Source organism: Medicago sativa, chromosome 7 (assembly GCF_051527215.1).
Source record: "Medicago sativa cultivar Bolivia chromosome 7, Bolivia_mono, whole genome shotgun sequence".
NCBI lineage: Eukaryota > Viridiplantae > Streptophyta > Magnoliopsida > Fabales > Fabaceae > Medicago > Medicago sativa.
The window spans coordinates 52147264-52162870 of NC_140755.1; the positions used below are offsets into that span (position 1 = coordinate 52147264).

The window sequence follows — 15607 nt, forward strand, 5'->3', positions numbered from 1 at the left end:
GTTGCAAATCACAAATCACTTTTTGTTATAATACTTTGGGCTGGATTTCTCATTACTCTTATATCCTTAATAAAATTTGCTTTAAAGAACATATATTGTTGGTGTTATTAAAAAATACAAGAATTTGTATTATATTTGTTATATTATTGGTAAAAGATTAATATAGTTTGTTTCTATTTAAAAGTTACAAATATATATACATAATTTTAATCAAAATCAAATTTTTATTAAAAATTATAAAAAATATTGCTTTATCCTTCAGTCCATATTTATACCAATATATAAGAGGTCCTCATGAGCTTAGCTCAGTTGGTATGGATAATGCATAATATATGCAAGGTCTGAGGTTCAAACCCTGGCCACCACCAAAAAAAATACCAATATATAAGGGGATACACTTCTTTTTTTGGAATAAACGTTTATTGGTCAATTTTATCCTTTCGTCCACTTAAGAAGTATCTGATCATAATTTTGTATGGGCTAACCCAAAACCAAAATATATCATTAATACATTATTCAAACTTTATATGCAAATGAGAGTATAAGTGTAATTTTGTTCAAACCACTTGGGTTAGTATGTTAGTGCTGGTTTGAAACTTTGGAGTGTGTTCCTCTCAAGATCTCAAGTTTAATTCTTCTCGGTGTTAATTTTGGTGAACTAGTTTAGCTTCATAAAAAAGTGTAATATTGTTTGAATTTGGTAGTATTTCGTACCTTTCCCTCTATTTAGAGGAATGTATATATGGTAAGTCCCAATCCCATTGCGATTCTTGTGTCCCATCCTTTCCTTCAAGTGAGAAATATAGACAAGGGAAAGTAGCTTTCTCTCCCCATAATTTATTTCGAAATATGGTTGATTACTTTTATAGCAAGTAACTTCTCTTAGTTACTTGCATTGCAAGTAACTACTTTAAAAACTAACTAGCTAAAATGCTGCTACTAAGTCTAAATTTGAATTATAGTTCAATAGAGAGAATAGGAAATATGATTTGATTTACTTTAGTTGTATGGTTGATTATGCGGTAACAAAATTGATTTTAGTTAAAACAAAAACAGGTTAAAATGTAAAATAATTTATGCTTGGATACGATTCACCAAAATAAAATTATATTTGATACATATACGTACAAGAGTTAAAAAAACAACTTTGAATGCAAAAGTCACACATTTGAAATCAAGAGTTATAAATCATATCTTCAAGTTATAATCAATTTCAGGGAAAAACATTCAAACGTGACAAAATCAATTCTACACCACTAATATTAATTTTAGCACCACCAAGAAGGAAATAAAACATAGATTATTTTGAATATAACAAAAATTCACATATTAATTGTAGCAAGTCAATAATGGCTATATATCTTCCAATTTCATGCAAGTTAGACAATGAGAAAAATTTCTAACAATATCTTCCCATAGAGTCAGAGACCTTTACACCCCTGCACTTTTCAATCAATTTTTTAGATTCAAGTTCACTGAAGTAGCAAATGCTTCAGATTAGCATTTTATTTCAGATATATAGATTGAAATGAAGATTAATTGCTCCACTTGAAGTAAATTGATAAATTTACTAATTCGTTTAAAATGCTTAAACATATTTATTTGAAGACTTACAATGCAGGCATATACCAAACCTCGAGTATTAACCATACAAGTCAAATAACACGTGCATTGCTTACTAAAATATTAACTAATCATTCATGGAAAAAGATTCATGTACACCCCTTTTCTATACACCCCTTTGTACCACTGCTGATGTGGCAGGGGTAGTTTGGTAATTTCACGCGTTAGGGATAGTTTGGTAGTTTTCACAATCTCTTCCTCTTCTCTGTTCACGGATCTGTTCCCTCTCCATCTCAATCCCACTCTCCCATCTCTCCTCTCCCTCAACCAACACACGATCTCCACTCACCGCCATGTCTCCTTTCGTGATCTCCTCCCACTGTTCTATCTCCTTTCATCTATCGTCAAGTCACAGTAACCGTCGGCACACAGGCATCGTCGCGTTAGAGACTCAATCGAACCTTCTTTCATATTCGTCTTCATCTTCCTCGCCGGACGGATATCACTATGTCACTCACAATTACATCGTAAGCTTCCTTTTCTTCTACACCACTTCCTTTCCCTTTCCCTTTCCCTTTCAAATTTACCGTTTCTTTCGTTCCATAGATTGCTTCTGCTTCTCTTTTTCTTGCATCTAATTATCATTATTAAGTTTTCTTTAAACCGTCTTAGTTCGTGCTTCTCACAGTTTCTCTATGTTTCTGTTATGGGGTGTACTTGCTGTTGTCATGCAAGTTGTAAACAAAATGGGTACTTAATTTTACTACTTTATAATTAGCTTGTGGCAAAATAAAACATGTGAATCTTGAAAGCTGTGTTTAACTGTAACTAATTTGTTAATTTGTTTTTTGAAGTGTTACCTTTGTTACATGTCTGAATTATCTTTTGCTTACTTTGTTGTTGTTTGTTTGTTTCTTTGTTCATTGTTTAGTTAAATTCAATCCAAAGCTTGCTTGCTTGGTGTAAATCTGCAGTGGACTTTGAGAAGGCAAAATCCACCGTTACCGTTAAAGCTAGTTGTACCTGGTGAGCTTTGTTCTTTACATTGTCATCTTTGTTGGGTATTTTATTGTGATGTAAAATTAATTGTGAGAATAAACATTTTTGTAGTGCTTTTAGCTAAGTATATTCATTTCGATACTTGCTTTCCAAACTCCAATATAATGTGTTAATGTTAAGTGTTAAAACATAAATGCTGACAGATTTTTTAATTTTTTTTTTGTAGTTCTTAGACTTACGAAAGGCTTTGGTGGTGGTGGTTGTTGTGTGATGTGTGTTTCCTTGGACTAATGATTAGTTCAACTGGAAAGTCAACAAGTCCCAATGATTTTACGACTGAGAAGATAGGAACTGAACAACGTGACATGTCTGAAAAAACAGTTCAGATTGGGTCTGAATGTTTAGACAGAGAACAAAGTGTGCTTGGTACTGTGGTAACCGATTCTGCTATCGATGAAAAATCAAATCATGTTTCGGTGAATATGACTGAGAATTCTGTTATTCAACTGCCTGGCGAAATGAGAGATGCAGTAACTACCCTTGTTGAAGAACAACCACAACCCGTTCCTGTTCAAGTGAAATCAAATTCTGTGAATGAGCTACTGGATCCACCTTCTGGAGATGTTGCGAAAAATATTAGTTCTCAAAACGAACCTGGTGAAACGAGTGATGCAGTTACTGGCCTTGTTGAAGACCAAACACAATCTGTTCCTGCTCAAGTGAAAACAGAATCTTCTGGAGACGCTGCGAAGAATAATAGTTCTGATTGTTCAGAAAGAAAGTCTAAAAACTTGGGTCAAATGCGAGTGAAACATGGGGCAATAAAAAACTCAAAAATATCGAAGAAGTGTGTATTAAACTCAAAAACCATGTATCCAGACCTGGTAAAGACTGACATTTGCTTTGAAATTAGTTTGCCCATTTTGAAATTGCTTTTCAAAATAATTGATTAAAGTAATTAGAAATCCATGGTGAAATGTGTGATGTTAGTAATCTAGAATTTATCATCTGCTTGACTTTAATAAGCTTTGGCTTGTTGCATAAATGTTTGTATTAAGTTATATTTGGTAATTAGTTATATTTGGAAAACATCCTGCAAATTAATATGCAGATCAGGTTTTGTTTATTTGATAGTCTGACTTAGTGCTGTATATGATTAGGCGTAAATGTATATGTTTAATAGGATCACATGTTGCAACGGTCAGAGGCATAATTCTAGGAGCTAACAGAGGCCTCCTTTTTGTATATAAACCATGACCTATTTGAGAAATAGATAGACATGTGAATCAATCAGTTTTACAGTTTGACTTTAAAAATTGATGATTGAAATACTTGTATGTTTGATAAAAACTAGTCATTTGTTCATTGGATATTTTTGTTGTATTAGTGTGGAAGAAACCCAAGACAGAGCACAAGCCTTGCCATTGCATATCAATTTTATCACACAACAATAGAAACTCATCTTGCTTGATGTTCTGATATTTGTGTAATGGATAGAGGCATTGAGTGGTGGAATTGGTTGGAAGAGTGAAAGTCCATCTTTTTGTGTGTTGAAATTATAGTGTATTAGTGTATTGATTTGGGACAGATAAAGAACATGGACTGAGACTGCCTGAAGATCCATTTTATGAGCAGATGGCTGCTGAGTTTTCCAAGTACCAAATCTCAGTAAATGTGTATGCATTCAGTGATAAGTACACTGACATAGCCTCCTTAGGTGTTTTATTTTCCTTCAATTTCTATGTATTTCGTTATGCCATTCTATTTTTAAACCTGTTACTCTTGATTAATTGATATATTTGATGATTCTTCAGTTGTGGCAGTGTTTTATGATGACTTAATGACATGAGTTTATGGGCTTCAACTATGATTTGATTATAAACTGATACTTTAACTCATGGATCTATTTGACTATGAACTAGTCTGTAGATGTTATATCTGTAAACAATCAATGTATCCCCGTGTCCCGATGTAATTCTGTCAGCATTTGCGGTCTTCTAACCATATAGTCTTGTGTGCTGATGATCTTATACTTGAATTAAATTATGTTTTTTTCCTGTCTGTGTAGGAACTCTGGCAAAGTACACTGCTGGTCAAGTGTATTACTTTCCAGCTTTCCAATCAGCTACTCATGGGGAGAAATTGAGTCATGAATTAAGGAGATACCTCACAAGAGAGACTGCATGGGAAGCATGGATCATATGCATTGCAGAGATACTTAGTAACTAGTTATCTATGTTGGATTGATGGAGTTTTTTGGTGATTAATGATGATCTAGCTGTCTACAAGGCCAAATAAATTCGCAAAGCATGGATCACAGATGGAATAACACCTATGTTTTCCCTGAGCATGAAGATTTAATTTCTTGTAGATAATATTCATTGCTACAACTAATTTGAAATGTTGTTAGGTGTTTCTATAGAATTGGTTTATGCAAGGTAGAGATTGAAGTAGTTTTACAAACAATGATGTTAGTTTAAGTACTTGTCTTGTGGTATTTCAGCATTACATATGTACTAGAGGTTACTTCTATATGGTGTATTAGCATAAATAACTTCTTTTACAATCTGCGAGTTTATCATGCCTAAAGACGGACAAATTCTAATTTCTGAAAAAATAGTGGTCGCGCACCTTAAAAAATGTGGTCACACAGACCATATATTTGACTAGTTTATCCTTCACAGGTATAAATAATCTTGTTTTAGGCAAATCGAACACATAAAAGCCTTTCCAACCATAAATAACTTCTTTTACAATCTGCGAGTTTATCACGCCTAAATACTGACAAATTCTAATTTTTGAAAAAATAGTGGTCACGCACCTTAAAAAATGTGGTTACACAAACCATATATTTGGCTAGTTTATCCTTCGCAAGTATAAATAATCTTGCTTTAGGCGAATCAAACACATAAAAGTCTTTCCAACCATAAATAACTTCTTTTACAATCTGCGAGTTTATCACGCCTAAAGATGGACAAGTTCTAATTTATGAAAAAATTGAGGTCACGCATTTGTAAAAATGTGGTCATACAGACCATATATTTGGCTAGTTTTTCTTTCCCAGATGTAAATAATATCGTTTTAGGCGAATCGAACGCATGATCTCATTTGATCACTGCACTAAAAGCATTTCCAACCATAAATAACATGTTTTACAATCGGCAAGTTTATCACGCCTAAGGACGGAAAAGTTCTAATTTATGAAAAAATAGTGGTCACGCATTTGTAAAAATGTGGTCATACAGACCAAATATTTGGCTAGTTTTTCTTTCCCAGATGTAAATAATATCGTTTTAGGCGAATCGAACGCATGATCTCATTTGATCACTGCACTAAAAGCATTTCCAACCATAAATAACCTGTTTTACAATCGGCAAGTTTATCACGCCTAAGGACGGACAAGTTCTAATTTATGAAAAAATAGTGGTCACGCATTTGTAAAAATGTGGTCATACAGACCATATATTTGGCTAGTTTTTCTTTCCCAGATGTAAATAATATCGTTTTAGGCGAATCGAACGCATGATCTCATTTGATCACTGCACTAAAAGCATTTCCAACCATAAATAACATGTTTTACAATCGGCAAGTTTATCATGCCTAAGGACGGACAAGTTCTAATTTATGAAAAAATAGTGGTCACGCATTTGTAAAAATGTGGTCATACAGACCAAATATTTGGCTAGTTTTTCTTTCCCAGATGTAAATAATATCGTTTTAGGCGAATCGAACGCATGATCTCATTTGATCACTGCACTAAAAGCATTTCCAACCATAAATATTCTGTTTTACAATCGGCAAGTTTATCACGCCTAAGGAAGGACAAGTTCTAATTTATGAAAAAATAGTGGTCACGTATTTGTAAAAATGTGGTCATACAGACCATATATTTGGCTAGTTTATATTTCCCAGATGTAAATAATTTCGTTCAAGAGATAACAGAAAGGTCAATAATATTTATGTGAAAGAAGATCTCTAATGGATCAATTATAATTGCAGTGGAAAGTTTCAATAATATTGATGTGAAAGAAGATCTCTAATGGATCAATTACACGGAATGAAGATAACAGAAAGGTACAAGAAAAGAAGTTACAGAGAGGAGCAGAGAATAACAGAGAGAATGAATGAGATTATCACAATCTCCTTTTTCCCTTGGCCTTCTCTTATTTATTATGAGTCCACATGTCTATTTCCTATATCAAGTGGGTCTTCCCATGAACAAGAGAACATCAATAATGCGTGACTCAATCTGTAACCAATGTTCACCATCTCTCCACTGTGAGCATGTCAAATGAGTTTCTCCTTTGTGAGTCCAGAAAGGTATTGTTAATGCTATTGCTTCATGGTACTTCTCTGTGCAATTACACATTGTTGAAATAAACATGTCAATGTCATCAACCTTGAAAGCAAACACGCATTCTTCAAATGACATCTTGGCATGGATTTAAAGAAGCCACACCTATTTTATTAATATGTAGAATTCCTTCATTAATGTTGTCATGGAAAGCAAGGAGAAAGGCCATGATGCACTCATGCAAGACATCATGCCACTAATTCATTTCAGACCACTTTGAAAGAAAGGTTTACATTAATAGCAAATAAAAATCTTCAAACTTCAAAGGCTTAGCCTTATTTAAATGCAAGTGAAGTATCAGATGTCAATGGCATAAAAATGATAAGTAAACATACATACACAATAGTATAGCAGATTCCAAACTATGACAGATTTTGTAATAATTGAAGGTTGTACATAACAGAGTGGGTAAATTGAAACTGGACTAACCTATGAAGACAGAAGTGTCACAAGGGCTGTGCAAAACCAAGTTGTTTTAAGAGTGGCCACAGATCTTTGAAGGAAATCAGAAGGCGAGGTGGAGAGTTCTTGCGATGCGAAATTTAAATTCATAGAACTACCTGCAAGGCAAACAAAATAAATCAATGAGAGAGACGCAAATTTCTCCGCGAGTAGCGGGAACACAAAACCTACGTCAGGGAAAATGTTTCTTAAAAGACAACCAACAGTAAGTCGAGCTAAATGTCAGAATTATAAGCACAACAACTGAGACAACCAACAGTAGAAAATGTTTCAAATAATAAACAATATTAATGAAAATCCATCATAGGTAGGAGAGTCAAAGGATGTGACAGCCATACAAAAATTTGGTAGAATGCAAGTGATGACACAAATTCAAATAGTACAGAAATTCAATCTCATTCTTGTTAGAGTTGCAGACATTAAGCTTAACATTTCTTCTTTGTTTCTTGTTTCTCAAAAATAGAAATTTTAAAGTTATACAAAATATAAATTTTAAAGGTATACAATATTGAATGCGTGTTAAGACATTCAAAATCAAATAAGGAAAACATAGTAGAGTTTATGAAAACAAACATAGTAGAGTTTATGAAAATGACTCACATCTTTAACATCTTCATCAGTTGTGTATCCCATCATAAGCATGCTAAAGGGACCTTATTTGCATACTTGTAACAGACCTGGGTAATACTTAACCGCATTATACCCCGCCAATATAACCTATAAGAAACACTACTTAGGGTTTTGTTACAAGCCACCCTTTGGTGGTGTCTTTTATCAAGTCACACCTTAAGGTGTGATTTTCACTTTTTAGTTATAACTTTGCTAAAAGACACCTTCATAAAAGTAAGTTGGTGTCTTTTCGCAAATGCTCATAGAGTAACTTCATAAAAGACACCTTCACAAAAGGTGTCTTCTATCATAACCCCACTACTTAATTACTCAACAACTTACTATCAGAATTTCTTCACGGCTTAATATGCATTACTCATGCCAACCAACCATGAAAATAAATTAAACTATAGTTAGTAATCAATCTCTATATGTACACATGACTCATACTTCCCCACAATCTTCCACTCTTAGAAATTCACTAATCATACGACTTCAACACTAGCCATTAGCAAACAAATGCAATTCATTCACATATCCATGTGTACTTCTGATGTTGAACAAAACAAACCATCAAAATAAGCATAAGGTATATTAAATCAATCCCTTAACTTTTCTTAAAAGACAAAATTTATTAAAAACGCTAACTAAAGCACGGGGCTTACAAGGATTAAATCATCAGTATATAAAGATAGACATATATTAAAATGGAGCTTCACTCACATATGTTCAGGTGACTCAAAATCTCAACAACTTGTTAATTGTTATAAACACACAATTCCTTAGACTATCAAACTTTTACCGAACCATTCATGATCTATGTCTAAAGATTATTATGTTCTGGATTTTTAAAGAAAATGGGAGATTGGACATCAAATAAAAAAATCCACTTCTTGTTGTAGAGACATAATCTGAGTAAGGTGGTATTTTGATATGTCACAACCGTTTTAACCCCTAAAAAAAATGTAGATTCGGATTTGACAATGACAAAGATATCAGGGCTAAAATTAAAATTTGGGGTTTATGATTTTTCACTCAAAATCATGATAAGGATCAAATTCAACCGTGTTTAGTAACCAGAAATTAACCTAAACACAAGTAAAAAATTGGATTTGAAAGAAAGTAAAAAATCAGGGTTTCAATAAAAATTTGGGGGTTTTCAAATTTTGAAGCATAACAAACGAATGTAAGGAAGAACGAGACTTACCATTGAAACTGAAGATGAACGCGTCGACAGTACGGTCTCCGACTTGGTGGATCTGTTTTGAGAAATGTTTGTTTCAAAAAAACGGAAAGGATAAAAGAACTCAGTATAGAGAGAATGAAGAACATAAAAGATGCTTTGAAGACAAAAACTAAGTTTATAGGTCAGATGATTTCATTACCGTGGTGGGATAGGAAGAGGATGAATTCCGATGTTCTCTTATCAACGATGATTCGGTTTAGACGGAAGTTTGTGTTGAGGAGAGGGCGAAAAGAGAAAGAGACATCAGGCCATAGGGAGAGAAAGAGAGAAGTAACAACGCAAGGGTTCGAGGGGGGTGGTGGTGGTGGCTGCAGGGTACGGTGGTGGTGAGGTGATTGGGAAGGTCAGTGTATTCTCCTCTGAGAGAGAAGAGGATTTTCGACCAAAAAAGAGAGAGAAGAGGATGAAATAGAGTTGGTTGATGAGTTGGTTGATGAGGTGGAGTGTGGGGTCCACATTGCCACATGTCATTTTTTTATGTGGGTGTAGGAGTGGTATTGCCACATTAGGGTGTATGTATATCGGTGCTCAATCATTCATAGAGGTTTGCATTTGCTTACTAAACTAGAGTTAAGACAGGAAAACACTTAAAATATCAAGTGAGAACATAAAAACCTAGCAGGACTTAAAATAGAGTTAATGCGCTCATACATACTCTCAAGCTCATTCAAGTGATCCTGAAGAACATCACTTTCATTTTGACGGTCATTCTCATCAAGCAATTTTGTGGCCTTTGTAATTGCAGCATTGATCTTCATGTTTTCTTCTGAAGAGAGCTTCACACTAATATCCTTCTTCTTCAACAAATTTTCCATTTTGTAAACACACTGGTCCAGTGCATTCATTACTTTCGCCTTTCTTAAGAATTTCTCATCATCGATACGGTAAGCCTTGGCTTCTTTAATCAATCTATTAATTTCTTCAGTCGACAGCCTTCCTTTGTCTTTGGTTATTGTAATCTCATTCTTACTGCCAGTGGATTTATCTATAGCAGAAACTGTCAAAATGCCATTTTGATCGACATCAAAGCATACATCAAAAGGATGGCCGCGAGGAACAAGGGGTAAACCTGAAAGGAAGAAAGAACCAAGGAGATGATTGTCACTGGCTCTTGTTCTCTCACCCTCATAGACCTCAATCGAGACCACTGATTGGTTATCTTTGATTGTAGCATATTTTCTTGTCTTCTTGACTGGAATCGAAGTATTCCTAGGAATCACCACATTCATGACACCATGTATTACCTTCCAACCTAGAGACAGCGGTGCAACATCAATCAACACCAAGTTTGGAACATTCCGGACGCCTCCACTCAACAAAGCAGCCTGGACAGCAGCACCATAAGCAACAGCCTCATCAGGGTTGATACTCTTGCATAATTCCTTCCCCTTGAAGAAGTTCTGCAATAGTTGCTGCACTTTCGGAATCCTAGAAGATCCACCAACAAGGACAACGTCATCAACTCTGCTCTTGTCAATCTTGGCATCAGTTAGACACTTCTCAACAATCTTCATGCACTCATCAAAAAGGTCCATATTGATTTCCTCAAACTTGGCACGAGTGATTGATGAAGAAAAATCAACACCCTTAAATAAAGCGTCTACCTCAACATTGGTCACAGAGGCAAAAGAAAGTGTCCTTTTTGCTTTTTCACATGCAGTTCTCAACCTCCTTAAGGCTTTTGGGTTCCCAACAATTTTCAATTTTTTCTTCCTTTTGATCTCCTCTACAAAATAGTACACCATTCTATTATCAAAGTCCTCTCCCCCAAGATGAGTGTCTCCACCGGTGGCCTTAACTTCGAAGACCTTATCCTTAATTGTAACGAGAGATACATCAAAAGTCCCACCACTAAGGTCAAAGACAAAAATATTCCGTTCTTCCACACAGTTAGTTCTCTTGTCAAGGCCATATGCAATAGCTGCAGCAGTTGGTTCATTGATTACCTTCAATACATTAAGGCCAGCAATGACACCAGCATCTATTGTGGCTTTTCGCTGAGAATCGTTGAAGTAAGCCGGCACAGTAATGACAGCATTCATTACCGATGATTCTAGATATTCCTCAGCAATCTCCCGCATCTTTGTGAGTACCATAGAAGAGATTTCCTCAGCACAAAAGTGTTTCTCCCGTCCCTTGTATTTGAGGGAAATCATTGGTTTGTCATTCACTCCCGCAATGACCTTGAATGGCCACGACATTATATCTTTTTGGACCACAGGATCACTAAACTTCCTACCAATTAGTCTCTTAGCATCTGTCAAAATTATATATTATCATTCATGTGTCCTATTAACAGTGGGATGCAATCATGGATAACAGAAAATATATGATTAAATACAAAGATCTATTTAGTTTTTGATAAATTTAAAGTAAGAATATTTTTTTTTTGAATAATGAAAAGTAAAAACTTGGTTCTAAAAAATATATAATATCAAGAAAAAATGTTTCATGACAAAATGTCCCAAAAAATCAGAGACCGAAACATACCTAAAAACAGGGCAGGCCAATAATTTTCAATAGTAAGTGAAGCCTAAAACAAAGTTTTAATATATATGTGGCATTTTTTTGTCTGCACACGAGGGCTTTTTTGCCCATCAAATCTAATAAAAAATATTTTTTGGTTGGATGGCCTAAAGTTAGGGTTTTAGTAGTCGTACCTTTGGATAGGCACTGCCTAAAATTTATCCTAAATTTTTTACCTACCAACATTACTGAAGATTAAACATATGTGTAACATTCATAAAAAGACAAGGAGGCCTCAATAGTATATAAAAGATTGTATACTTAATATATAAATGATGAGTATAGAATAAAACATTACCAAAGACGGTGTTTTCTGGGTTCATGGCAGCTTGATTCTTAGCGGCATCACCGATCAACCTTTCATCTTTAGCAAAAGCAACAAAAGAAGGAGTAGTTTTGTTGCCTTGATCATTGTGAATAATCTCAACTCTACCATGTTCTTCATGCCATACAGCAACACAAGAGTACGTTGTACCAAGGTCTATTCCAATGGCACATCCTTCTTGATTTTTTGCCATAATCTTACAATGAAAACAAAGAAGCTACAAAAAAAAAAACGATCAAGTCAAAACTACAGTAAAGTAAAAAAACAGGACAAAATTAACTTTACCTTAGTTATAAACGGAAGCGTGAGTTTGAAGAAAAGGTCTACTTAGGGTTTCTTCCAAAGCAAAATCGTTCTTTTATATTCACGACAAAGCAAAATCGTTCTTCCAAATTTTATTTCTATAAATAACTTATATATGGGAATAAACGTGTTTGATAAGAAAACAAAATAATGGAGAAGTATCTAATAAAACTAACTAATGACTCGTTTGTTATGGATTAAAATAAAAGTGATTTTGACATAAAATATTTTAGAGATTTTTTATGAAAAATCAGAATCTATTTTGCTTTTGTTTACCGTAATAAAAATCATTTTTTTTAAACAAATAATTTTGTTTATTTGGATACAACTATATAAAAGGAATTTTTTGTTACAAAATTAGTTCAATCTTTTAAAATATATTTTCTCTCTCCTCTAAAAAAATCTATAATTTTGTTTGTTAAGATACAACTATATAGAAAGGATTTTTTGTTACAAAATTAGTTCAATCTTTTAAAATATATTTTTTCTCTCCTCTAAAAAAATCTATAATTTAATTTGATGGGATACAACTATATAAAAGGGATTTTTTGTTACAAAATTGGTTGAATCTTTTAAAATATATTTTCTCTCTCCTCTAAAAAAGAATTATTTTTTGAGAAGCTACTCTTAACAGCTTCTCATTTGAAGCTGTTTTTAGAATTTTTTTTAAATTCTGATTTTTTTTTTTAAAAAAATTGTAACAAACGGATGTAAAACTCAAAAGTGATTACTTTTTTAAAAAAATGATTTTTTTTTCTTAAAAAAGCATAACAAACGGGCTCTATTTTTTTTTTGGTATATTTTTATCTATTTTATATTTATATATAAAGAAATAACCCTTTCAGTTCTTTTGGGCTAGTTTTTTCTATTTCAAAAAATAAGATAAATTTTCAATACAAATAACACGTGTAACAAATATATAAAAATAAATTTAATATTAAAAAAATGTAAAAAACGTGATATGAATATATATATATATATATATATATATATATATATATATATATATATTTTGACAAAAACAAAAGGATATTCATTCATTCAAATCGATAGAGTACATCAGATACAAACATCGCTAAAAACGTAAAGGGTGAATCTGCGAACAAACTTACAGCACCCATGTTAATAGCATACAACGGCAAAATGCCTACAAACAATATGATAAAACCTAAATCATCGAAATACCCATGCTTCCGGATCTGCAACGTTGAAGTCCAAATCATTGGTTGAATTTGTAATTGACTGATGTAGATCTTTCAATAGGAATTAAACAAACACCGTGACAAGACGAGAAATCAAACGCCGCACAAGACGACGAACAACACAACGCTGCACTTAGACGACGAAATCACAAAAAACACAAAAGGAAAAAATTGATCTATGTGAAAATCACTTATATATATATATATATATATATATATATATATATATATATATATATATATATATGTCTGGTTTTTTTTTTCTTTATCATTTAAAAAGTTTAACAAACTAGATGAGCAAATTTATACTTACTTTTTCATTATCCCAATTACACTCTTAAACAACTTCTTCTATAATAAAGATTGTTGTTGGTGTCATTAAAAAAAAATCAATTATATTTTTTTTTTATTGTTGGTGTCATTGAAATAGATAATCATAGTTTGTTTGATTTGTTATAATTTGAAAGTAACAAACATTTATATTTTTAGTTTTAATCAAAATCAAAATTTCATAATAAAAAATACCACTAATAATTTTCTAACATAACGTGCCCGTCTTTTCGCTAGTTGTATATATAGGTATGAAGCATATTGCAATGTTATATGCATTAAGAAAATAGAAAAAAGATTAACGATAAAGTTGGCGTTAATGATAATAGGATTTTTTTTTTAAATTACATTATAGGTATGAAGCATTAACGAATGTTTAGGGTGGCGGGATTGACAATATGTTGGGAGATTTTGAATTCTGCTCTTCGCCCAGCAAGTTTCGCTCCCACCCAGCCAAAGTGACCAAAATACCCCTGCGCTAGTTAACTAACGCATGTGTAAATCAAACATGACTTAATTTTACACATGCGTGACTTAAGTCACGCCGCATGATTTAACTCACGCAGGTTATAAACCCAGCGTGAGTTAACTCACGCTAGGGAAAATGTGAATTTTCTCCATCTTATTCATTTGGCAGCTAGTACTACTTTAGGTGTAATTCCTTGTGAAAATGATAACATGCACTGCAAGACAACAAAATATGGTCTGCTTTTTTATGCCACTTAATTAAAACAGCCAAAATCATTATGATGGAATGGAACACACGAAGATAGCATGAAAAAAAAGTCTAATTAATATCTCGAAACATAGCATGAAAGAAAATGATAAAATTACCTGGTAGCAAGCAAAACGAGGGTAAGGAAGAAGCAATGCAACCACACAAGCAAATTACACCTAAAGCAGTACTAGCTGCCAAATGAATAAGATGGAGAAAATATACATTTTCCCCGGCGTGAGTTCACGCTGGGTTTATAACATGCGTGAGTTAACTCATGCAGCGTGACTTAAGTCACGCATGTGTAAAATTAAGTCACGTTTGATTTACATATGCGTTAGTTAACTAGCACAAGGGCATTTTCGAAATGGCTGCAGGGCGCGAGCGAAAAGTGCAGGGGGAAGAGCAGAATTCGAGATTTTTTAGGTGATTTTGTTACTTGTCACTAAACTAACCCATTCCTTTGGTAACACATCTAGCCACCGTAATCCACCAACACTCAGCCATGAATACAACCAAAACAACCACCGACCTCAATCACAACATAATTATACCTTGGCCTTGTTTAATTTGTGACCAATACACAACAGAAAACGTTTGCCCAGGCATTAAGCAACGTTTGTGACATTCCAACCAGCCAACTACCTCAGCCTTGTTTGAAGGGGGATCGATTTGCAATAGCTATTCCTGATGAAGAGTACTTAGCTGGTCTTGATGAGCGTAAGTACAATTTACATGGGAGGATTATTTGGCCAAAAGGATCAGCACCAATTTCAGTAGATAACTTGCGCTCCAAACTTTTACCTTTGCGGAAATCAATTGGAAAAAAATCAATTGGAAAATGGGGAATCACATCAATAGGGAGAGGATTTTATGAGTTTAGAGAAAAATCAGGGACCAAAATATGTCTAAAAACTGATCTCAATTCTCAAGGACTAATTTATACCTTTACTCAATACTCAATACTCAATAA

The 15607-nt window shown here is 33.6% G+C and overlaps 2 protein-coding genes and 1 long non-coding RNA gene across 5 annotated transcripts; 1 reads left to right on the top strand and 2 right to left on the bottom strand.

The window, feature by feature from the left end:
- The first annotated feature begins 1848 nt into the window (after positions 1-1848).
- LOC146906628 (uncharacterized) lies at positions 1849-5045 on the top strand. Of its 2 annotated transcripts, XM_085723882.1 has the most exons (4): positions 1849-2090; positions 2495-2589; positions 2789-3446; positions 4631-5045. In XM_085723882.1, the coding sequence occupies exons 3-4, from the start codon at positions 2853-2855 to the stop codon at positions 4706-4708; spliced, it is 672 nt and encodes a 223-aa protein (XP_085580008.1). In that variant the 5' UTR covers positions 1849-2090; positions 2495-2589; positions 2789-2852; the 3' UTR covers positions 4709-5045. The 2 variants fall into 2 exon arrangements, with proteins under 2 accessions (XP_085580008.1, XP_085580009.1); XM_085723883.1 differs by lacking the exon at positions 2495-2589.
- A 1453-nt stretch (positions 5046-6498) lies between these two features.
- LOC146906629 (uncharacterized) lies at positions 6499-9612 on the bottom strand. Of its 2 annotated transcripts, none has more exons than XR_015017862.1 (4): positions 9373-9612; positions 9195-9246; positions 7346-7476; positions 6499-6915 (listed from the first exon to the last, which is right to left on the bottom strand). It is a non-coding gene; the product is annotated as an uncharacterized LOC146906629 (long non-coding RNA). The 2 variants fall into 2 exon arrangements; XR_015017863.1 differs by having other exon boundaries at positions 6499-7021.
- Positions 9613-9767: 155 nt separating this feature from the next.
- On the bottom strand, positions 9768-12317 carry LOC146906630 (heat shock cognate 70 kDa protein-like). The gene is made up of 2 exons (XM_085723884.1): positions 12058-12317; positions 9768-11490 (listed from the first exon to the last, which is right to left on the bottom strand). The coding sequence occupies exons 1-2, from the start codon at positions 12275-12277 to the stop codon at positions 9821-9823; spliced, it is 1890 nt and encodes a 629-aa protein (XP_085580010.1). The 5' UTR covers positions 12278-12317; the 3' UTR covers positions 9768-9820.
- Between the last annotated feature and the right edge of the window lie 3290 nt (positions 12318-15607).